The sequence below is a fragment of the Leptodactylus fuscus genome, chromosome 3 (assembly GCF_031893055.1).
Source record: "Leptodactylus fuscus isolate aLepFus1 chromosome 3, aLepFus1.hap2, whole genome shotgun sequence".
Classification (NCBI taxonomy): domain Eukaryota; kingdom Metazoa; phylum Chordata; class Amphibia; order Anura; family Leptodactylidae; genus Leptodactylus; species Leptodactylus fuscus.
Genome location: NC_134267.1, coordinates 244,754,270 through 244,780,620, shown reverse-complemented (window position 1 = coordinate 244,780,620; position 26,351 = coordinate 244,754,270). Strand labels below are relative to the sequence as shown.

Below are 26,351 nucleotides of genomic sequence, written 5' to 3'. Positions count from 1 at the left end.
AGCGGAGAGGTATCTGTACTACATTTCTATCATCTATCTGCTGAGCGGAGAGGTATCTGTACTACATTTCTATCATCTATCTGCTGAGCGGAGAGGTATCTGTACTACATTTCTATCATCTATCTGCTGAGCGGAGAGGTATCTGTACTACATTTCTATCATCTATCTGCTGAGCGGAGAGGTATCTGTACTACATTTCTATCATCTATCTGCTGAGCGGAGAGGTATCTGTACTACATTTCTATCATCTATCTGCTGAGCGGAGAGGTATCTGTACTACATTTCTATCATCTATCTGCTGAGCGGAGAGGTATCTGTACTACATTTCTATCATCTATCTGCTGAGCGGAGAGGTATCTGTACTACATTTCTATCATCTATCTGCTGAGCGGAGAGGTATCTGTACTACATTTCTATCATCTATCTGCTGAGCGGAGAGGTATCTGTACTACATTTCTATCATCTATCTGCTGAGCGGAGAGGTATCTGTACTACATTTCTATCATCTATCTGCTGAGCGGAGAGGTATCTGTACTACATTTCTATCATCTATCTGCTGAGCGGAGAGGTATCTGTACTACATTTCTATCATCTATCTGCTGAGCGGAGAGGTATCTGTACTACATTTCTATCATCTATCTGCTGAGCGGAGAGGTATCTGTACTACATTTCTATCATCTATCTGCTGAGCGGAGAGGTATCTGTACTACATTTCTATCATCTATCTGCTGAGCGGAGAGGTATCTGTACTACATTTCTATCATCTATCTGCTGAGCGGAGAGGTATCTGTACTACATTTCTATCATCTCCCTGCTGAGCGGAGAGGTATCTGTACTACATTTCTATCATCTCCCTGCTGAGCGGAGAGGTAACTGTACTACATTTCTATCATCTATCTGCTGAGCGGAGAGGTAACTGTACTTCATTTCTATCATCTATCTGCTGAGCGGAGAGGTATCTGTACTACATTTCTATCATCTCCCTGCTGAGTGGAGAGGTATCTGTACTACATTTCTATCATGTATCTGCTGAGCGGAGAGGTATCTGTACTACATTTCTATCATCTATCTGCTGAGCGGAGAGGTATCTGTACTACATTTCTATCATCTATCTGCTGAGCGGAGAGGTATCTGTACTACATTTCTATCATCTCCCTGCTGAGCGGAGAGGTATCTGTACTACATTTCTATCATCTATCTGCTGAGCGGAGAGGTATCTGTACTACATTTCTATCATCTATCTGCTGAGTGGAGAGGTATCTGTACTACATTTCTATCATCTATCTGCTGAGCGGAGAGGTATCTGTACTACATTTCTATCATCTATCTGCTGAGCGGAGAGGTATCTGTACTACATTTCTATCATCTATCTGCTGAGCGGAGAGGTAACTGTACTACATTTCTATCATCTATCTGCTGAGCGGAGAGGTATCTGTACTACATTTCTATCATGTATCTGCTGAGCGGAGAGGTATCTGTACTACATTTCTATCATCTATCTGCTGAGCGGAGAGGTATCTGTACTACATTTCTATCATTACTGTAAGAGCAGTGAGACTCTGGACTGGATCTCTGGAGTGTAATAATATTGCAGGTTATAGTCAGTAGATTACTGGAGATCGGGGGATGGTCCCGGGATTTATTCTGATCTCAGATTTGGGGTCAGGAAGGATTTATAGCCCTAATTGTCTCTCCATACACAGGAATACTCACTGGTGAAGAAGACATCGAGGGACTGTGTGGCCCTCAGCAGTCGGGGCCTCATCACAGAGCCAGGAGGAGGAGGGAGCAGGAGCCGGGGCCCCATCACAGAGCCAGGAGGAGGAGGGAGCAGGAGCCGGGGCCCCATCACAGAGCCAGGAGGAGGAGGGAGCAGGAGCCGGGGCCCCATCACAGCCCCTCCCCCTCTCTCCCTGATACATGAGCAGAAGATTCTAGAACTCACCAACAAGATGCTGGAGCTGCTGACTGGAGAGGTGACACTGCTGGGAATGCTGGGAAATTCTCCAGTAACAGCACTGGAGGGGGAGGGGTGATGACTGTATCATTGTGTTGTCAGGTTCCTATAAGGTGTCAGGATGTCGCTGTCTATTTCTCCATGGAGGAGTGGGAGTATTTAGAAGGACAGAAGGATCGGTACAAGGAGGTGATGATGGAGGACCCCCGGCCCCCCCGGACATCACATGGTAAGAGGAGACATGATACATGTATGTATATACAGATATATACACTTATTATACAAAAACTCTCCATCCCCCAGAATCGGTCGTTGTCCTGGTAGGTTTTCCTCAGTGACGATGACGGTGAAGGTTATTGAGTAGAGATGAACGAGTACCGTTCGGATCAGCCGATCCGAACAGCACGCTCGCATAGAAATGAATGGACGTAGCCGGCACGCGGAGGGTTAAGCGGCCGTCCGCCGTCAAAGTGGAAGTACCAGGTGCATCCATTCATTTCTATGGAGCGTGCTTTTCGGATCGGCTGATCCCAACAGTACTCGCTCATCTCTATTATTGAGGTAAAACTGGGTTAAGGGGATATTGTCACTCCTTGGGGAGAGACCACCATATAGGTGTGTGGAGACTTGTTAAGCCTTTAGCACTCCACTTCGCAAGGAACCATGGGAAGAATATGCAAATCTGTCTTCCATGATGTAATTAGGAAGTCAGAAGCTGCCTCAGTGTTGCAAACCAATAGAGGGCGCTCACTGGAATGTGCAAGCCTGTCTTCCCTGATGTAGTTAGGATGACAGAATTCCAGTGAAATAACCCAATAAAAGTTGCTCCCTTTAGCATCATGCTCGACCTTCCAAGAGGCCTTTGTTTTGCACTGATGCTGGGATTATTACCAGGTATAGTGTCTCAATCGAGGATGGCCGTTTCGATGTACTTGCATCTCATCAGCTCAATGTAGAGAGGACTATAACCTGGTAGAGGTGAGAGGCTTAGACAGGGTTAAGGGGATATTGTCACTCCTAATTACATCATGGAAGACAGATTTGCATATTCTTCCCATGGTTCCTTGCGAAGTGGAGTGCTAAAGGCTTAATAAATCTCCACACACCTATATGGTGGTCTCTCCCTAAGGAGTGACAATATCCCCTTAACCCTGTCTAAGCCTCTCACCTCTACCAGGTTATAGTCCTCTCTACATCGAGCTGATGAGATGCAAGTACATCGAAACGGCCGTCCTCAATTGAGACACTATACCTGGTAATAATCCCAGCGTCATTGCAAAATAAAGGCCTCTTGGAAGGTCGAGCATGATGCGAAAGGGAGCAACCATTATTGGGTTATTTCACTGGAATTCTGTCATCCTAACTACATCAGGGAAGACAGGCTTGCACATTCCAGTGAGTGCTCTCTATTGGTTTGCAACACTGAGGCAGCTTCTGACTTCCTAATTTCATCATGGAATACAGATTGGCATATTCTTCCCATGACGTAAAACTGGACAATTGGCGGTGACTGTAATACCTTGTTGGTGCCTCTAACCTGGATACAAGATGAGATACAGTTGGATATGGTTGCATACAGGTTCTTCATAGTCCTAGGGGCCCTGACAGTGTCATACGCTATGTATTATAGATATATATATATAGTCCTAGGAGCCCTGACAGTGTCATACGCTATGTATTATAGATATATATAGCCCTAGGAGCCCTGACAGTGTCATACACTATGTATTATAGATCTATATATAGCCCTAGGATCCCTGACAGTGTCATACACTATGTATTATAGATATATAGTCGTAGGAGTCCTGACAGTGTCATACACTATGTATTATAGATATATAGTCCTAGGAGCCCTGACAGTGTCATACACTATGTATTATTGATATATATAGTCATAGGAGTCCTGACAGTGTCATACACTATGTATTATAGATATATATAGTCCTAGGAGCCCTGACAGTGTCATACACTATGTATTATAGATATATATAGTCCTAGGAGCCCTGACAGTGTCATACACTATGTATTATAGATATATATATAGTCCTAGGAGCCCTGACAGTGTCATACACCATGTATTATAGATATATATATATATAGTCCTAGGAGCCCTGACAGTGCCATACACTATGTATTATAGATATATATAGTCCTAGGAGCCCTGACAGTGTCATACACTATGTATTATAGATATATATATAGTCCTTAGAGCCCTGACAGTGTCATACACTATGTACTATAGATATATATAGTCCTAGGAGCCCTGACAGTGTCATACACTATGTATTATAGATATATATAGTCCTAGGAGCCCTGACAGTGTCATACACTATGTATTATAGATATATATAGTCCTACGAGTATTCTACAATATGTTTTAAGCCAACTTAAGTTGTGGTTTGTACTGAACTTATTTTACTTGAATTGACTCTTATGTCTGTTGGGGACATTAAAAGGGTCCTCATAGTATGTTGCAGAGCTCCAAATTAAATAATTAATTAACAGGCCTAGATGGACTGCAGCCATCTTCTTTAAGCCTGGAGAACTGATTAAGACACAAGATGGTGGTGTATCGAAAAAGTTCTGATTTATTGTTACAGCGAGGTAGTTTAAATACAATACAGACAAAAGCAGGTTGGACTATTCTAATGACATAAGCTGTGGCACATGACTATTGGATACAGCTTAATTTAATCTGCATCTCATTATTACTTTCCAAGCTGGGATGACCTTTCTCATGACATCACAGCAAGAGAGATAATGATCACATGCTGTCTGACCAGTCCGGTCTGTGGCTAAGGATCAACAGGGTATAGAACTTGTTTTCTACACACCCCCTCAAAGATGACCCTTACGACAATCAGATAAGGAGATATAACCCAACCATTAACATTCCACACGCCTTATCCCCTACAGGGGTCTCTTAGACTCTAAACAGACATTTTCATAAAGTTTATATAAGAAAAAAGTTACAAGATGGCTGACAGAATACAAGATGGAAGATGTGATCCTAACATGTCCCAAATTTGAAACAAATCTTGAGAGGTTTGCCTGTCTCTAATACAGACCAAATATCACCTTTGTGGCATCAGTGCCTCGCTGAGGATATTGCCCAGAAATGAAGAACATGATATGGAGTTAAGTCATTACTTTCATTTGTAAATCCCCCAAATTTCCAGCCGTTCGAGCATGTGGGGGATGTGTTAAAAAAAGAAAAAAAACTCTATTCCATATCGCAGCACCGAGGACCTTTGTAGAATTTACTTGATCTAATGTGTTGTATCAGAATGTTGACATTTCTCTAATTCCTGGTGAGAAGCAGAACAACTCCAGTCCTGGAAGGGTCAATGTGGGGCGGACTGGATTATCTTGGGGTCTAGCAGAAAGTTATTAGGGTCACCCCATAAGTAACCCCATAAGTGTCTGATGTATAGACAGATCTCCAGCAGCTCATGTATTCCGTCACTGTGTGTTTGTGTCTCCACAGATGGATCCAGTAGGAGAAATCCCCCCGAGAGATGTCCCCTGAGTCCTCTGTATTCCCAGGACTGCCCGGAGGAGAATGTCCTAGACAGTCAGGAGGTAGGGGGCGCTAAAGTCTCACCAAAATTTGACCATAAAGGGACTGAACCAAAGGTCATTTTCATTATTTCTTGTCTCTTTAGGATGAAGATCTGATGGATATTAAGGTTGTGGTTATAGATGAGTCAGAAGAGGAGACGGATTACTGGACTGATCAGCAGTGTAAGGAGCGGAGACTTTCTCCTCTAGATACTACTACTCCCATCATCTCCTCATCACATGGCAATCTATCCCATCACTGTGTGTTTCCTACAGATGGATCCAGCAGGAGAAATCCCCCCGAGAGATGTCCCCCGAGTCCTCTGTATTCCCAGGACTGCCCAGAGGAGAATGTCCGAGACAGCCAGCAGGTAGATGGCGCTGCTGAGTCCTGGGGTACATCTATATAGGGGGTGGAGCTCGCCGCTCCTGCACTCATACATGTACCAGACAGTCAGCAGGTAGATGGCGCTGCTGAGTCCTGGGGTACATCTATATAGGGGGTGGAGCTCACCGCTCCTGCACTCATACATGTACCAGACAGTCAGCAGGTAGATGGCGCTGCTGAGTCCTGGGGTACATCTATATAGGGGGTGGAGCTCGCCGCTCCTGCACTCATACATGTACCAGACAGTCAGCAGGTAGATGGCGCTGCTGAGTCCTGGGGTACATCTATATAGGGGGTGGAGCTCCTGCACTCATACATGTACCAGAGAGTCAGCAGGTAGATGGCGCTCCTGAGTCCTGGGGTACATCTATATAGGGGGTGGAGCTCACCGGTCCTGCACTCATACATGTACCAGACAGTCAGCAGGTAGATGGCGCTGCTGAGTCCTGGGGTACATCTATATAGGGGGTGGAGCTCGCCGCTCCTGCACTCATACATGTACCAGACAGTCAGCAGGTAGATGGAGCTGCTGAGTCCTGGGGTACATCTATATAGGGGGTGGAGCTCGCCGCTCCTGTACTCATACATGTACCAGACAGTCAGCAGGTAGGGGGCGCTGCTGAGTCCTGGGGTACATCTATATAGGGGGTGGAGCTCGCCGCTCCTGCACTCATACATGTCCCAGACAGTCAGCAGGTAGATGGCGCTGCTGAGTCCTGGGGTACATCTATATAGGGGGTGGAGCTCGCCGCTCCTGTACTCATACATGTACCAGACAGTCAACAGGTAGATGGCGCTGCTGAGTCCTGGGGTACATCTATATAGGGGGTGGAGCTCCTGTACTCATACATGTCCCAGACAATCAACAGGTAGATGGCGCTGCTGAGTCCTGGGGTACATCTATATAGGGGGTGGAGCTCGCCGCTCCTGCACTCATACATGTACCAGACAGTCAGCAGGTAGATGGCGCTGCTGAGTCCTGGGGTACATCTATATAGGGGGTGGAGCTCGCCGCTCCTGCACTCATACATGTACCAGACAGTCAGCAGGTAGATGGCGCTGCTGAGTCCTGGGGTACATCTATATAGGGGGTGGAGCTCGCCGCTCCTTATGTTGATCTGTTAGATTTCCCTTCTGTATTTCTGATGGATTGGACTGAATTGTGACCTCTGACCAATCAGGGAGAAGATGTGACTGATATTAAAGCGGAGGCTGAAGAAGAGAGGATGAGGGGCCATCACCTGTGTAAGAGGGAAGTGGAGGAGGAGATTCCAGGAGGTGTTACCACAGGTACGGAGTCATGAATGGAGAAGGTGAATTCCGGTTTCTTAAGGGCTCGTTCACACGGGGAAAGAGGGGGCGGATTTGGGTGCGGAATTCATCTCAAAATCCGCCCCCTCACAATAGAGGTTTATATCGACCACTAGCGTTTTTATTTCCACTAGCAGTTTGTTCCTGCTATCGGAAAAAAGAAGCGAGCTGCCCTTTCTTTAGGCGGATTCCGCGGCTGACTTGGCCGCAGTTTCCACCCTCCGGAAACTTTCAACAGCACCTTCCGGACTAGGCCCATTCATATGGGCCTAATCTGGAGCGGAAAGCCGCAATGGGATGCCGTGCACTGCATCAGTATCCCGTCACGGCAGCCGCGATGAAATCTGCACCGTGGATTCCCTGTGAGGACTAGCCCTAAGGCAGCAAAAGTTAACCTAACTAATAACATATTATCAACACTGTGTCACAAACTAATTAATTTGACTCTTTCAATGGCTTTTGGTGTCTTCTGAGATGGAACATCATTCTGCAGAAACTCAAGTTAACAGTGCTAGTATCTGTTCACACAGGTAGACAGGGATTGGCATAAGGAAGCTTAGCAGGAGAGTACACAAATTCTTAAATAGGCAGGAGCGCACACAGAGGTAGCCGGGCAGCTAGATCTGCTGGCAAAGAAAGATTATGAATGATAATCTGTTTTCCCTTAGCCCAAACAGCAGCACAACTGGGGTATTCCTGCCCCTAATGAGCTGTTCGGACAGGTGGAATTTTTAATTACCTAACAGCTTTGACCCCTATAAGAGGCCGGAAGACCTGCTCCTCCTTGTGTTAGTATCAAGTATAGCATATAAAGAGCAATTACAAAGTAGTACACACACATAAAGAATCTGTACAACAGTACCTCCTAGGGAGCGAGCCTTGTGCTGCTGTTTGGGCTGAGGGAAAACAGATTATCATTCATAATCTTTCTTTCCCCCTACGCCCAACAGCAGCACAACTGGGGATTTAGCAAGTATTGTTTCCCGTAGGGCGGGTCCTCCTGGCAGGCTGATGCCAAGACGGAGTGCCCAAACGCTGTAGCCTCGGCCGTACGCCAGTCCAGTCTGTAATGTTTGGAAAAAGTCAGCTGTGAGCTCCAAGAGGCTGCTGCACATATCTGCTCTAGAGAGAGGAACCGTGTCTCTGCCCATGATGTCGCCACTGATCGGGTGGCATGGGCTCGTAAAAACTCTGGAACAGGAAGATCTTGGGCCCGTAGGGAACAGCTAATGGCCTCTCTGATCCATCTTGACAGGGTTGCCTTGGATGCTTTAGAGCCTCTATTGTGGCCAAACACATTAACCAGAAGATTCTCTGATCTTCGGAACGGTGCTGTACGGTCTAGGTAGATACGTAGTGCTCTTACCAGATCCAGAGTGTGTAACTTCTCCTCCTGCTCTGAAGCGGGAGAGGGAAAGAAGGCCGGCAAGGCAATTACCTGGTTGGTATTCTGAAGCGTGGGTACCTTTGGCAAGAATCCTGGGATGAACGTCGGCTGCACCCTGTCTGGAAAGAAGGTTATGAAGGGTTCGGAGGCCGCTAGGGCCTGTAGTTCACCAACCCTCTTAGCGAAGGTTATTGCCAGCAGGAAAGTCACTTTGAATGACAGGTACTTCCAGTCCACTTCAAATAAGGGTCGAAGGGGGGCGCGCAGAGCCCTTGTAGAACCGCGGCCAGGTCCCACCTTGGGACAGGGGGCCGTACCTGGGGGCGGAACCTGGCACCCCCCTAAGGAACTGTTTGACGAGAGGATCTTGTGATAACCGTGTCTCCAGGAGAGCAGATAGAGCTGACACTTGGACTTTGAGGGTGGCAGGTGCTAGTCCTCTCTCCAGGCTGTTCTGTAAGAACTCTAGGTCTGCATCTCTGTCCGGATCGCGCTGGTTGCCTGTACACCAATCTCGGAATATCCGGGCGATCCTCTGATGGCTCTGATTGGTTGCTTCTGCTCTTGAATGGGCTAAGGTACTTAGCACTCCCTGGGACAATCCTCTGTCTGCGAGTATGGCGCGGTTAACCTCCAGGCAGTGAGGTTGAATTTGTCTAGGCCCAGGCACGGCCGACTGTTCAGTGACACCAGGTTCCTGACTGATGGAAGCCTCCAGTAGTTCCCCTCATAAGGATAAGGTCGGTGAACCATGCCCTCTTTGGCCAGAACGGCATGATCACTATTGCCGAGGTCTGGTCCTGCCTGAGTTTCGTCAATACCTTCGGAATCATCGGCATGGGAGGGAAAACGTATGCCAGTTTGAACCTCCATGGTATTGACAGGGCATCCACCGCCAAAGGGTTGTCTTCCCGGTACAGGGAGCAAAACCTTTCTACTTTGGCGTTGTATTGGGTGGCCATCAGATCCACCTCGGGGAGACCCCACCTCCTGGTCAGGTAGTGGAAGATGTCCTGATGTAAGGACCATTTGCCTGCGATTGGGTGGCCTCTGATGAACTGATCCGCTAGGATGTTCAGGCGGCCCTGGATGTGTACCGCGGCCAGCTGGGAGAGGTTCCATTCTGCCCAAGAGAAGATCCGGTTGGTGACTTGCAGGAGCGAGGGAGACCTGGTTCCTCCCTGCTTGTTGATATAATGGACTGCCGTCAGATTGTCCAACCTTATCTTGACCGCTTTTCCCTGCAGAAGCGGTGCAAACGACAGAAGGGCTCGATGAACTGCGGTAAGCTCGCGCCAGTTGGATGAGCGCGTCCTCTCCCACTGATTCCACGTACCTTGTACCGGGGTCTCCCACAGATGAGCTCCCCAGCCTGTGAGGGAGGCATCTGTAGTCAACATGGTCCAGGCGGGCTGGACCAAGGACTTCCCATCGCGCAGATGGGTCCACCAGGGCAGAGTTTTCCGGGTGCTGATGGTTAACTGGATAGGCTTCTGTAATCCTGTAGGACTGTGGTTCCAGACTCTCAAGATCTTGTTCTGTAGTGGTCGCATATGCCATAGCCCAAGGAACTGCTTCTATGGTGGCGGACATCAATCCTAGGACCTTCATGGCCATTCTGATGGTGACCCTCCGTGTAGTAGATAAGTGATGCACCGCCCGAGCAATCTTCCTTTTGCGAGAGGAGGGTAGAGAGATTGTCATGTTGAGAGAGTCTAGATTAAGTCCCAGGAACTGAACTTGAGTTGATGGCACCACCTCTGACTTCTGCCAGTTTACCAGCCACCCCAGCTTGTTTAGTAGAGCTACGACGGTCTGCACCTGTGTGGTAAGAACCTCCTTTGAGCCTTCAGAAGCCAGTCGTCTAGATACGGGACTATGAATATGCCTTGAAGGCGCAGGGCGGCAGCGACCGGAGCTATGACCTTTGTGAAGGTGTGGGGGGCAGAGGATATGCCGAACGGGAGGGCTGCGAACTGGAAATGCACCTCTTTCCCTTCTATGTATACGGCAATCCTTAGGAACTTTCGGTGTGCCGGAAAGATGGATACGTGGAGATAGGCGTCCTTCAGGTCCAGAGTGACGAAGTGATCTCCAGGCTGTAGAAATGGCAGTACTGACCTGATGGTTTCCATGTGGAAGCGGATGAAGCGATTCAGGTATCTGAGATCGATGATCATGCACCACTCGCCTGATAACTTGGGGACTAAGAAGACTGGAGAATAGACGCCTGTGCCTTGATCTGCGTGGGGTACCACCTCCAGCGCAGCCTTGTCCACGTACTCTTGAATCGATTTCTCCAGATGAAGTTGTTTGGAGCCATGAAGAGGGCGGGTTCTTACCATCGTCTCTGGCGGCTGAGAAATAAAATTGATTTTATAACCCTCCTGGATCGTCTGGATGACCCAGGGGTCCCGAATCTGTTGGCACCAGGCATCCACATAGTGGGAAAGATGACCGCCCACCACAGGGATGGGGAGGTGGGGGAAGAGGTGGGGAAATTAGAAAGAGGTTCTCTTACGCCCACGCGAGGAGCCCCGACCTCTTCCTCTGCTGGACCGCCTCTGGATCCTCTTCTAGAGGCTCCTCTGAAAGGAGGAGCTCTGTCTTTCAAAGGGCTGCGGTAGATTTTTGCCCTTGGAGTCGGCCAATCCCTCCATAATGCGGTCGAGCTCCTTCCCGAACAGCCGGCCGGGTTCAAAGGGGAGGCTACATAGGCTCTTTTTGGAGGTGAGCTCAGCTCTCCAGGGCTTCAGCCACAGGGGCTGGCGAGCAGCAGTGGATAATGCCATAGATTTGGCGGCCAATCTGGTCTGGAAGTGGGTGGCCTCGGTTAGGTTGATCCACCAGCAAGGTGATGTCTGACATCGCCGCCAGGAGGTCATCCCGATCCACTCCGGAGTCGATATCCTTGGCGAGAGATGAGAGCTCTGCCCGCAAGCCAGTGACTACCTCATTGGCAACAATGCCAAGAGAGGCCTGGGCAGAGGAGGCCGAATAAACTCGTCTCAGGGATCCTTCCACCTGTCGATCCATAGGCTCCCTCAGGCTTGACCCGTCTTCAGTCGGGAGGACCGTGTATCTGGATAACTTCGCCACTGCCACATCTACCTTGGGCGGAGGACCCCACGATTTTAACTGGCCTTCAGAGACAGAAAATAAAGCTTTAAACCATCTGGATGGGGCGAAAAGTTTCTCTGGGCGCCTCCACTCTCCTTCCATCAGGCGGAGCATCTCCGAAGGAGGTTTAAAGGTGCGGGATCTGCGGCTTGAGCCTTCTCCGCCATCCCGGTCTCTGATCCTGAGTGTCTTAAACACCCTAGACATCTTCTCCATGGGGAAGATCTCTTTTTCCTCCTCAGAATCATCCAACGACGACTCCACATCTCTGAGGCGCAGGTTCTCCAAGGGTGGACAACTCGCACGGTTCCAGGCGCGGTCTCTTGGCCAGGTGGGAGACGGTCGTTTCCATTCTACTCATGGAATCCTGGACAAATCCCTTCACCCAGGACACCATCTCTCGCATGGGGGTCGCCTCAGAGGAGGGGGCTCTACATCCCCGACAAAAGCGGTACTGGGAGTCATCAGGAAGTGGGATCTTGCAGGTGGCACATGCAAGGTGCTTCCTCTTTGACATCGCTTTCCTCCGTGGAGGGATAACAGAGGAGGAAGAAGAAGACATTCTGAGGAAGAAGAGAGATATACGGCACTAAACCAAATTGCCCCCACGGAGGGGATACTCCTCATCCCCCCCCCCCCCCGGCCACCTCCACCAAACCTCACTCGGCGTAGAAAGGGCAATTCTTTCCACTGGACACGAATCACTGCAAGAGCTTCTCCATGCTGCTTGTGACCGGAGCGACAAGCACTGAATGGTGGGCCAAGGGGGAATATAAAGGCCAGGGGGGAGGAGCTTCTGGAGAGACCGCCCCTTGTTTGTTTTAAGGCAAAATAAGCCCAAATGTGGCTAATGGGGGGCTCCCCCAATCTTCTAGGACACAAGTCCTTCTTGGGAGGGGAACCCCCCCCCCCCCGGACCTCCTCAAAGTAAAAATCCGCTTGTTTCTAGGGGTCAGGGCCGCTGTGCGACTAGCGCTACTGCGCACGCGCGGTGGACGCCCAAGTCGGTGGACCCGGGAATCTAGAGAAAGGTTTCTAGGTCCGGAAGTTCCCCCCTACACAGGGAAGTCCTGGACTCCAGCACGGCAGACGCGAGCAGCGTACGTGCGAGCCAGAGGGCTCCCTCGGCGGGGGGAGACGAAAGTCAGCAAAAAGAGAAAGAAGAAAGAACAAAAAAGGTCTTCCGCTGTCAGGTAACCGGAAAAGAGGGGGGAGAGAAGCAGACCCCTATGAGAGGTCAGAACCCCGGCTCCCCCCTTTACCACCTGTCCTGTCCCACAGGACAGAAAAAAACACAAGGGAGGAGCATGTCTTCCGGCCTCTTATAGGGGTCAAAAGCTGTTAGGACAGGTGAAATCTTTAATTACCTAACAGCTCATTAGGGGCAGGAATACCCCAGTTGTGCTGCTGTTGGGCGTAGGGGGAAAGGAAATTTGCACAGATCACCAGTGTTACAAATGTCCCTCTATCTTTTGGACTCTCTATCTCTGGGCTTTGTCATATATACAATATAATCTGCCTGTGTGTTTTTCCAGCACTAATAGGAATGTTATAAATTTCCCTACTTTGTGTTTCTGGGAAAAACATCACAAAATACTGTTTTAATCTTAACAGAAAATCCCAGTGCGATCTCTGAGGGAAACGTCATGTTATCAGTAAGTGATAAAGGAGAAGATGAAGATATGATGGAGCGCTCCTCAGGAGAAAACCTCATTACCCCTAATGTACATCCAGGATGTCACAGTACAGATCCATCATATAATCCCCTGAATCATGAGGAACCTTCTGATCAATCACAGATCATGACCACAAGTACCAGCTGCAAAAGGTTTCAGTGTGGTGAATGTGGAAAAAAATTTAATAAAAGCTCAGGACTTCATGCACACCAAAGAATTCACACAGGAGAGAAGCCATATTCATGTTTAGAATGTGGAAAATGTTTTGCAGGTCATTCAAGTTATAGAATCCATCAGAGAATTCACGCAGGAGATAAACCATTTTCATGTTTAGAATGTGGGAAATGTTTTATGAGTAAATACCATCTTGATCGACATCGGAGAATCCACACAGGAGAGAAGCCCTATTCATGTTCAGAATGTGGGAAATGCTTTTTGAATAAAGAGCATTTTGTTGTACATTGGAGAATTCACACAGGAGAGAAGCCATATTCATGTTCAGAATGTGGGAAACATTTTACAGATAAATCGAGTGCTATCAGACATTGGAGAATTCACACAGGAGAGAAGCCATATTCATGTTCAGAGTGTGGGAAACGTTTTAGAGATAAATCAAATCTTCTTAGACATCAGAGAACCCACACAGGAGAGAAACAATTTTGAGGTATTTTGAAAACAAAAATGTCCGTAGGAAAAAAAAATGATCATATTATTGTTAGGAACTATGTGGTAAAATGCTAATTTTTTTGTGACCCATCAGGTTATCTACAAACATTAACTCTTTGCCAATATAGTGAGTGTAGCAATCTTCTGATGGGGCGTTCCTTGGTGAGGAGGCCGATCCTGTAGGGCACAGAAGAGAATTAGACCTATAACGAATTGAAGGATTGTTGTTGACTGGCGCACCCAGCCTTGTATAATCAGGATTTACCAAGACCTTTGTTCTGCAGGCTGATGGGAATCTGGAGAGACGGGAGTGATGTTGTCCCAAATACGTGAAGGTCAAAAATGGATATTCACATGTGCTGGCTAGACCCTCTATGTAGCTACCTAATGGAGAGGTGTGTGATATCGCCAAATGGATGCACTTGAGACACACTGTACTAGAAATAGTTATCATAGACTACCTCATTAATGACGGTGGGGAGACCATGGTAACTTCCCCTGAGAGAAGTACAGGTGTTGCTGGAGAAGATTTGGCCCTACCATTAAGTCCCGGAGAATGGACAGTGCCCCTTTGGTTAGTTAGAGGGTGATGGCCCTACAGATTTGGCTGGTCTAATACAGTCCTATGAAAAAGTTTGTGCCCCCCTATTAATCTTAATCATTGTTAGTTGTAAATATTTTGGTGTTTGCCATGTCAGTCTGATATATCTAATAACTGATGGACACAGTAATATTTCAGGATAGAAATGAGGTTTATTGTACTAACAGAAAATGTGCAATATGCATTACACCAAAATGTGACCGGTGCAAAGATTTTGGTCCCCTTATCATTTTATTGATGTGAATCCTCCTCACTACTTGTTACTGACTTACTGAAGCACAACATTGGTTCTGTAACCTCACTGAGCTTTGCACTTCATAGCCAGATCTATCCAATCATGATACAAGGGATTTAAGGTGGCCAATGGCAAATTGTTCTCCTATTTGAATCTCCTCTGAAGAGCGGCATCATGGGCTACTCAAAACAACTCTCAAATGATCTGAAAACAAAGATTGTTCCACATAGTTGTTCAGGGGAAGGATACAAAAAGTTGTCTCAGAGATTTAACCTGTCAGTTTCCACTGTGAGGAACATAGTAAGGAAATGGAAGAGCACAGGGACAGTTCTTGTTAAGCCCAGAAGTGGCAGGCCAAGAAAAATATCAGAAAGGCAGAGAAGAAGAATGGTGAGAACAGTCAAGGACAATCCACAGACCACCTCCAAAGAGCTGCAGCATCATCTTGCTGCAGATGGTGTCACTGTGCATTGGTAACAATACAGCGCACTTTGCACAAGGAGAAGCTGTATGGGAGAGTGATGAGAAAGAAGCCGTTTCTGCAAGCACGCCACAAACAGAGTCACTGCCTGAGCGATGCAAAAGCACATTTGGACAAGCCAGCTTCATTCTGGAAGAAGGTCCTGTGGACTGATGAAACAAAGATTGAGTTGTTTGGTCATACAAAAAGGCGTTATGCATGGCGTCCAAAAAAACAGAATTCCAAGAAAAACACTTGCTACCCAATGTAAAATTTGGTGGAGGTTCCATCATGCTTTGGGGCTGTGTGGCCAATGCCGGCATCGGGAATCTTGGTAAAGTTGAGGGTCGCATGGATTCCACTCAGTATCAGCAGATTCTTGAGAATAATGTTCAAGAATCAGTGACGAAGTTGAAGTTACCCCGGGGATGGATATTTCAGCAAAACAATGATCCAAAACACCGCTCCAAATCCTCAGGCATTCATGCAGAGGAACAATTACAATGTTCTGGAATGGCCATCCCAGTCCCCAGACCTGAATATCATTGAACATCTGTGGGATGATTGGAAGCGGGCTGTCCATGCTCGGCCACCATCGAACTGAACGCGAATTGTAAAGAGGAACGGTCCAAAATCCCTTCATCCAGGATCCAGGAACTGATTAACAGCTACAGGAAGCGACTAGTGGCAAAAGGAGGATGTACGAAATATTACTGGCACTGTTCTGTTGAGGTGCCCAGACTTTTGCACCGGTCACATTTTGGTGTAATGCATATTGCGCATTTTCTGTTAGTACAATAAACCTCATTCCAATCCTGAAATATTACTGTGTCCATCAGTTATTAGATAGATCAAACTGACATGGCAAACACCAAAATATTTACAACTAACAAGGATTAAGATTAATAGGGGGGCACTAACTTTTCATAGGACTGTAAGTTCACATTCCAGAAGAGGCAAAGTGGCGTGAGTGTATATTTGGCCCATACTTTGTGCATAAGTGTTAGTCCACATACAGATGGTCCAGGAGCAGGATGTGGTCTGGAGGCTGGTCAGGCAGGTTCAGTGGAGACCAAACATCAGAGCTCGGAAAAGTCTAGGAGAGAGGATTCACTTCAATGGGGTGTTCATGGGCAGATTGGTTCCTGGGAGGTATACGTCATACATTGCAATACAGGGGCTGTCGCAGTAATGGCATGGCGAACTCCATGTGTGATGGGGGATCCCATTGCACAGGCCAGGCTGCCGAAGACTATGAGAGGAAGACATTGATAATTCTTTGTTCATCTCCTGCATTGTTGTTCTTCATTCTTAAACACTATTAAACGACTCTCCTTACAAAGTTATCATTTCTGTGTCTATCCATCTGCATGCTACACATGTGCCAGTCTCCAGAGAGAGAGAGAGAGATGGCACCAGGAGGCATTATGGGAAGGAGGTGCCTATGTAGGGAGTGTGATGGGCAGTATTGTGCTGGGACTCTGACCAAATTTGTATCTGAACAGTTTAGCCTGGTCTTACATGACCCTAGTGGTTTTTGCGGTCCGCAATTTGCTGATCAGCAACACAAATTTCACTCTAAAAAGGTTATTCCGCAGACGCCCGTGTCCATTCGCAAAGTGCATCTGCAAAAAACAACACCCCCCCCCCCCACTTGGATGTCACCACATTGTCCCAACCCCCTGTTTAAGGTCACATTGTTGGATGGTGGCCATCTTTGCTTTGTTCAGTGTTGCTGTGATCCTGACCTGCTCTTGTTCTGCTGCCTGGAGACTTTTGTGCACAATGGATCCATTTATGGAGGACTTTTTACTGGCCTGGCTTTCCTCTCGTTGATTCGGCCATCACCGACTGATGTGGGATGAAAAAGCAAGAAGGAATCAGTGATATTGGGTACTCCCCATACTCTCTGAGAGGCCAAAGAAAGGTCATTTCCGTAACCTCTACAATGACCTGTGCCAGCACCCTGACAACTCCCACACTTACTGTCGCATGACAATCTCCACATTTGACCGTCTGCTGCGAGATCTACGAAATAACCTTTCATGACACGAATATGAGACGGGACATTACTGCTGAGGAACGTCTTATTGTTACGCTCAGGTATGTAACCCTTTGATAATTCCTCATATCACCCCAGATAGCTTAGTTTATTGTATATTGTCCCCATTTTCGTGTGTCGTCATTTCAACCCTAATTTCATACCATAGCTCTTATCTGTATGATATGTATTCGTGTATTTGCCGTTAGATTGCCATTTCAACCTTACTGGCATAGCTTATATATTTATGGTGCCCAATACTGTCTATCGCCTTATCATTCTTGCCCACACTGTACACAGTTGGGTCTATTGCCATGTCATCCAGGATAGCACAGATCAGAGTCCCGATCGCTGTCCCTCAGACCACTGGACTAGTCTAAAATATTAGCTTTTTATGTTTTTTTTTTCAGATTCCTTGCAACGGGAAACTCCTTTGTTTCTCTCCATTTTGAGTTTCTCCTGGCAGACTCCACAATTTCCCTGATCATGAGACACACTTGCTAAGTTATCTGGCAGTGTTCGAAACCTATTGTCATGCCCGAGCCAAAGTGTGAAGATTGGCTACAGATAGTTTATGGCTTCTACGAAGTTGCACAGTTTCCAAACCGTGTGGGTGCACTGGATGGCAAACATGTTCATGTGAAAAAGCCGGCTCGTTCAGGGTCCCTATTCTACAATTACAAGCAGTTATTTTCTGTGGTCCTGTTGGCCCTTGCTGACGGTGAGTACAAGTTTGGAATAGTAGATGTAGGGGCCTATGGAAGCTCTGCAGATGCTGCCATCTTCAGAGCTTCCAGAATGAATGAACGGCTTGAATCCAACCAACTTGCACTTCCAGAACCACGGCCACTTCCGGGATTGTCTGGACCTCCAGTGCCTTTTGTGGTTGTTGGCGATGAGGGATTTGGACTTGGCCCCCATTTGTTGTGCCCTATCCTTCGGCGTGCTTTAGATGACCGGAGGTATGTTATTGAACTTTCGCCCCACACGTGCGAGACGGTTTGTTGAATGCGCTTTCGGCATTCTAAGCAACAAGTGGCGTGTGTTCCATAGCCCCATTAAATGCATCCTGACCATGTGAAGCCGGTAATCCAAGCCAGTGTAATCCTGCACAACTTTGTCAGGATCCATGACACTGCACTTGAGGCTGACCTCACAGACACGTTCCCAAGTACCATTGCTCTGGACCAGACCCTTCACGGGAGACCAGGGACAGAAGGACTCCATGTGCGTGATCAGTACGCGGACTATTTTATGTCACCGGCTGGAGCAGTTCAGTGGCAGATGTCAGCGATCCACCGTGGACAATAATTGTGTGTCAATAAAATGTTACTGTTCAGGACTTTTGTTGTGTTTGTCATGGTTTTTTAGTTTGGCACTCGCAAGACAATGAGGACTTGTGACGTGGCTTCTGAACTTTATCTTTTTAACAAAATACACAATCGGTGTAAATAACTTTCTATAGAAATAACTTTGATTAAATTTTACTTTGTAAAAGTATAAAACAAGGATAAGACATTTATCCGAACCAGGTAACAAAACATATAAATATAACACTTTCCAAGTTGAACAGTTCCTGGGTATAGGACCCTGTTGTATGAGGTGTGGATGCCCTAGTTGCTTGACATGTCCATGCCCCTGATGAGAAGGCTGGTACTGTATCCCTGACTGGAGTACAACCCACCTTCCTGAGAATACTGGCATTGTGAAGGGTCAAAGGGCCTAAACTGTTGTTGGGTTGGCGGCATGGGATCTGACACTAGTCCGTTCCATGTGCTGGTCTATTACAGTTGCTAGTTGTTTTGGATCATGCTCACCCTGGAATATGTTAAGCACAGTGATTATTGTGGACTGGCACAAGAGTTGGCGTTCTGGAAGGGCCTTCTCCATGTGCCTTGCCACCATGAGGCCAAAATGTTCATTTGCACTAAATTCACTCCATGCATCTTTGCATAAAGGAAAGGACATGTGCATCAAGCATGGAACTAGGATCTGGTCTCCTGTGGACTTGGAGAAGAAGAAGCTTGTGATGGCAAGGAAACTTGCAAACATTCTAGTACACCTTCGGCCTCAGACTCCTCAACAGCACCTTCCAGATTGTCAACAGTTCTGAAAAACCATTTTACAATCTTTAAGTACCAGGCCATAAACCCATGGATCCGAGTATACAGTATACTGATGATATACCTACTCTGCAATTTCCATAACTTCTTTCAGAAACATCAACTGTTGGGTATACATGTAAGGTTTCTTGGTTCGACAACCGGCTCCACTCTTCCCCTTTGCAGTTAATTCACGCCTAAACTGGACTCGGCATGTGTTCCACCGAGTCTTCACTTCATCCACTTGGACAAAAACAAGAAAACACAAAGACCCTGTAGCGTGTGTGAAATCCTCAGAATGAACTTACAGCAATAGTTTATTATACAGTATGAAGCTAGGTTTCCGCCTAATGGTAATGATGCTTTTAAGTGTTGATTCCAATCAGAATTGCTATACCATATTAGGAATCCATACATTAAATGGGTTGTGCTTATGTAAGGGATACCTTGATCCAGACAAAAGAACTTTGGTTCACATTATGCCTTGAGCAGAAATATACAGCAGCTGGACATCGACATAGACAAAGGAAGGGTGGAAAACATCAATCCAAGGCAGGACTTAGACCAGATAGCAGGAGCCCAGGCCACGTCTGCCAGAGAATAAAGCCAGAGGCCACAGGTAACAGAACAATAAGCCACAGCACATAGATAGCAGACAGGTACATGGTAGTGTATATTACAGACAAGACATATGACAAGACAAACATGCACACTGCAGCTGAGATGCTAACACAGTGGAAGAACACGTGTACACACTCGAAAGATTAACAGATCGATGATGTGTCCCCACGTCAAGATGCGTAATCCTCTCGGGATTTCTTTCTTGTTCAGTCTTAAGATTCATTTTGAGTCGAACAAATTCAGTAAGAACCACACCTTACAATGTAGTGTAGAATATTCATAGGACTATATATATATCTATAATACATAGTGTATGACACTGTCAGGGCTCCTAGGACTATATACACTCACCGGCCACTTTATTAGGTACACCTGTCCAACTGCTCGTTAACACTTAATTTGTAATCAGCCAATCACATGGCGGCAACTCAGTGCATTTAGGCATGTAGACATGGTCAAGACAATCTCCTGCAGTTCAAACCGAGCATCAGTATGGGGAAGAAAGGTGATTTGAGTGCCTTTGAACGTGGCATGGTTGTTGGTGCCAGAAGGGCTGGTCTGAGTATTTCAGAAACTGCTGATCTACTGGGATTTTCACGCACAACCATTTCTAGGGTTTACAGAGAATGGTCCGAAAAAGAAAAAACATCCAGTGAGCGGCAGTTCTGTGGGCGGAAATGCGTTGTTGATGCCAGAGGTCAGAGGAGATTGGCCAGACTGGTTCGAGCTGATAGAAAGGCAACAGTGACTCAAATAGCCACCCGTTACAACCAAGGTAGCCAGAAGAGCATCTCTGAACGCACAGTACGTCAAACTTTGAGGCAGATGGGCTACAGCAGCAGAAGACCACACCGGGTGCCACTCCTTTCAGCTAAGAACAGGAAACTGAGGCTACAATTTGCACAAGCTCATCGAAATTGGACAATTGAAGATTGGAAAAACGTTGCCTGGTCTGATGAGTCTCGATTTCTGCTGCGACATTCGGATGGTAGGGTCAGAATTTGGCATCAACAACATGAAAGCATGGATCCATCCTGCCTTGTATCAACGGTTCAGGCTGGTGGTGGTGGTGTCATGGTGTGGGGAATATTTTCTTGGCACTCTTTGGGCCCCTTGGTACCAATTGAGCATCGTTGCAACGCCAAAGCCTACCTGAGTATTGTTGCTGACCATGTCCATCCCTTTATGACCACAATGTACCCAACATCTGATGGCTACTTTCAGCAGGATAATGCAATGCCATGTCATAAAGCTGGAATCATCTCAGACTGGTTTCTTGAACATGACAATGAGTTCACTGTACTCCAATGGCCTCCACAGTCACCAGATCTCAATCCAATAGAGGAGCATCTTTGGGATGTGGTGGAACGGGAGATTCGCATCATGGATGTGCAGCCGACAAATCTGCGACTGCAACTGTGTGATGCCATCATGTCAATATGGACCAAAATCTCTGAGGAATGCTTCCAGCACCTTGTTGAATCTATGCCACGAAGAATTGAGGCAGTTCTGAAGGCAAAAGGGGGTCCAACCCGTTACTAGCATGGTGTACCTAATAAAGTGGCCGGTGAGTGTATATCTATAATACATAGTGTATGACACTGTCAGGGCTCCTAGGACTATATATGTCTATAATACATAGTGTATGACACTGTCAGGACTCCTAGGACCATATATATATCTATAATACATAGTGTATGACACTGTCAGGACTCCTAGGACTATATATATATCTATAATACATAGTGTATGACACTGTCAGGGCTCCTAGGACTATATATATCTATAATACATAGTGTATGACACTGTCAGGGCTCCTAGGACTATATATATCTATAATACGTAGTGTATGACACTGTCAGGGCTCCTAGGACTATATATATCTATAATACGTAGTGTATGACACTGTCAGGGCTCCTAGGACTATATATATCTATAATACGTAGTGTATGACACTGTCAGGGCTCCTAGGACTATATATATATATATCTATAATACATAGTGTATGACACTGTCAGGGCTCCTAGGACTATATATATCTATAATACGTAGTGTATGACACTGTCAGGACTCCTAGGACTATATATATCTATAATACGTAGTGTATGACACTGACAGGGCTCCTAGGACTATATATATCTATAATACATAGTGTATGACACTGTCAGGACTCCTAGGACCATATATATATCTATAATACATAGTGTATTACACTGTCAGGACTCCTAGGACTATATATATCTATAATACATAGCGTATGACACTGTCAGGGCTCCTAGGACTATATATATCTATAATACGTAGTGTATGACACTGACAGGGCTCCTAGGACTGTACAGTTAGGGCCAGAAATATTTGGACAGTGACACAATTTTCGCGAGTTGGGCTCTGCATGCCACCACATTGGTTTTGAAATGAAACCTCTACAACAGAATTCAAGTGCAGATTGTAACGTTTAATTTGAAGGGTTGAACAAAAATATCTGATAGAAAATGTAGGAATTGTAGACATTTCTTCACAAACACTCCACATTTTAGGAGCTCAAAAGTAATTGGACAAAAACATAACCCAAACAAAATATTTTTATTTTCAATATTTTGTTGCGAATCCTTAGGAGGCAATCACTGCCTTAAGTCTGGAACCCATGGACATCACCAAACGCTGGGTTTCCTCCTTCTAAATGCTTTGCCAGGCCTTTACAGCCTTCAGGTCTTGCTTGTTTGTGGGTCTTTCCGCCTTAAGTCTGGATTTGAGCAAGTGAAATGCATGCTCAATTGGGTTAAGATCTGGTGATTGACTTGGCCATTGCAGAATGTTCCACTTTTTTGCATTCACGAACTCCTGGGTAGCTTTGGCTGTATGCTTGGGGTCATTGTCCATCTGTACTATGAAGCGCCGTCCCATCAACTTGGCAGCATTTGGCTGAATCTGGGCTGAAAGTATATCCCGGTACACTTCAGAATTCATCCGGCTACTCTTGTCTGCTGTTATGTCATCAATAAACACAAGTGACCCAGTGCCGCCATTGAAAGCCATGCATGCCCATGCCATCACGTTGCCTCCACCATGTTTTACAGAGGATGTGGTGTGCCTTGGATCATGTGCCGTTCCCTTTCTTCTCCAAACTTTTTTCTTCCCATCATTCTGGTACAGGTTGATCTTTGTCTCATCTGTCCATAGAATACTTTTCCAGAACTGAGCTGGCTTCTTGAGGTGTTTTTCAGCAAATGTAACTCTGGCCTGTCTATTTTTGGAATTGATGAATGGTTTGCATCTAGATGTGAACCCTTTGTATTTACTTTCATGGAGTCTTCTCTTTACTGTTGACTTAGAGACAGATACACCTACTTCACTGAGAGTGTTCTGGACTTCAGTTGATGTTGTGAACGGGTTCTTCTTGACCAAAGAAAGTATGCGGCGATCATCCCCCACTGTTGTCATCCGTGGACGCCCAGGCCTTTTTGAGTTCCCAAGCTCACCAGTCAATTCATTTTTTCTTAGAATGTAGCCAACTGTTGATTTTGCTACTCCAAGCATGTCTGCTATCTCTCTGATGGATTTTTTCTTTTTTTTTCAGCCTCAGGATGTTCTGCTTCACCTCAATTGAGAGTTCCTTTGACCGCATGTTGTCTGGTCACAGCAACAGCTTCCAAATGCAAAACCACACACCTGGAATCAACCCCAGACCTTTTAACTACTTCATTGATTACAGGTTTACGAGGGAGACGCCTTCAGAGTTAATTGCAGCCCTTAGAGTCCATTGTCCATTTACTTTTGGTCCCTTGAAAAAGAGGAGGCTATGCATTACAGAGCTATGATTCCTAAACCCTTTCTCCGATTTGGATGTGGAAACTCTCATATTGCAGCTGGGAGTGTGCACTTTCAGCCCATATTATATATATAATTGTATTTCTGAACATGTTTTAGTAAACAGCTAAAATAACAAAACTTGTGTCACTGTCCAAATATTTCTGGCCCTAACTGTATATATCTATAATACATAGTGTATGACACTGTCAGGACTCCTAGGACTATATATATCTATAATACATAGTGTATGACACTGTCAGGACTCCTAGGACTATATATATCTATAATACATAGTGTAAGACACTGTCAGGGCTCCTAGGATTATAGATATATATATATCTACAATACATAGTGTATGACACTGTCAGGGCTCCTAGGATTATATATATATATATATATATATATCTATAATACATAGTGTATGACACTGTCAGGACTCCTAGGACTATATATATATATATATATATATATATATATATATATATATATATCTATAATACATAGTGTATGACACTGTCAGGGTTCCTAGGACTATATATCTATAATACATAGTTTATGACACTGTCAGGGCTCCTAGGACTATATATATCTATAATACATAGTGTATGACACTGTCAGGACTCCTAGGACTATATATATCTATAATACATAGTGTATGACACTGTCAGGACTCCTAGGACTACATATCTATAATAGATAGAGTATGACACTGTCAGGGCTCCTAGGACTATATATATATCTATAATACATAGTGTATGACACTGATAGGACTCCTAGGACTATATATATCTATAATACACAGTGTATGACACTGTCAGGGCTCCTAGGACTATATATATCTATAATACATAGTGTATGACACTGTCAGGGCTCCTAGGACTATATATCTATAATATATAGTGTATGACACTGTCAGGACTCCTAGGACTATATATATCTATAATACATAGTGTATACCACTGTCAGGGCTCCTAGGACTATATATATATATCTATAATCCATAGTGTATGACACTGTCAGGGCTCCTAGGACTATATATATCTATAATACATAGTGTATGACACTGTAAGGGCTCCTAGGACTCTATATCTATAATACATAGTGTATGACACTGTCAGGGCTCCTAGGACTATATATATCTATATTACATAGTATATGACACTGTCAGAGCTTCATGAGGTAGTCACTGGAAATGGTCTTCAACAGTCTTGAAGGAGTTCCCAGAGATGCTTAGCACTTGTTGGCCCTTTTGCCTTCACTCTGCGGTCCAGCTCACCCCAAACCATCTCGATTGGGTTCAGCTCTGGTGACTGTGGAGGCCGGGTCATCTGGTGTAGCCCCCTCATCACTCTCCTTCTTGGTCATATAGCCCTTACACAGCCTGGAGGTGTTTGGGGTCATTGTCCTGTTGAAAAATAAATGATGGTCCAACTAAACGCAAACCAGATGGAATAGCATGCCGGTGCAAGATGCTGTGGTAGCCATGCTGGTTCAGTATAAATCCCCAACAGTGTCACCAGCTTGGCCCCCCCCACACCATCACACCTCCTCCTCCATGCTTCACGGTGGGAACCAGGCATGTAGAGTCCATCCGTTCTCCTTTTCTGCATTGTCGCACAAAGAAACGGTGGTTAGAACCAAAGATCTCAAATTTGGACTCATCAGACCTTGGCACAGATTCCCACTGGTCTCATGTCCATTCCTTGTGGTCTCTTCTGCTTTTGCCGGTCCTTAGCAGTGGTTTTCTAGCAGCTATTTTACCATGAAGGCCGGCGGCTGCACAAAGTCTCCTCTTATCAGTTGTTGTAGAGATGTGTCTGCTGCTAGAACTCTGTGTGGCATTGACCTGCTCTCTAATCTGAGCTGCTGTTATCTTGCGATTTCTGAGGCTGGTGACTCGGATGAACTTATCCTCAGCAGCAGAGGTGACTCATGGTCTTCCTTTCCTGGGGCGGTCCTTATCCTCTGCAGCAGAGGTGACTCTTGGTCTTCCTTTCCTGGGGCGGTCCTTATCCTCCGCAGCAGAGGTGACTCTTGGTCTTCCTTTCCTGGGGCGGTCCTTATCCTCCGCAGCAGAGGTGACTCTTGGTCCTCCTTTCCTGGGGCGGTCCTTATCCTCTGCAGCAGAGGTGACTCTTGGTCTTCCTTTCCTGGGGCGGTCCTTATCCTCCGCAGCAGAGGTGACTCTTGGTCCTCCTTTCCTGGGGCGGTCCTCATCCTCCACAGCAGAGGTGACTCTTGGTCTTCCTTCCTCATGTCAGCCAGTTTCTTTGTAGCACTTGATGGTTTTTGCAACTGCACTTGGGGACACTTTCAAAGTTTTCCCAATTTTTCGGACTGACTGACCTTCATTTCTTACAGTAATGATGGCCACTTGTTTTTCTTTACTTAGCTGCTTTTTTCTTGCCATAATAC

The 26,351-nt window shown here is 46.1% G+C and overlaps 1 protein-coding gene across 1 annotated transcript in view; it reads left to right on the top strand.

The window, feature by feature from the left end:
• Window positions 1-26,351, top strand: part of LOC142198389 (uncharacterized) — a 332,778-nt gene that overhangs the window by 52,992 nt on the left and 253,435 nt on the right. The window contains exon 8 of the mRNA XM_075269415.1: window positions 13,777-13,998. Within this exon, the coding sequence (XP_075125516.1) occupies window positions 13,777-13,998 (222 nt within the window). The remainder of the gene's footprint in view (window positions 1-13,776; window positions 13,999-26,351) is intronic.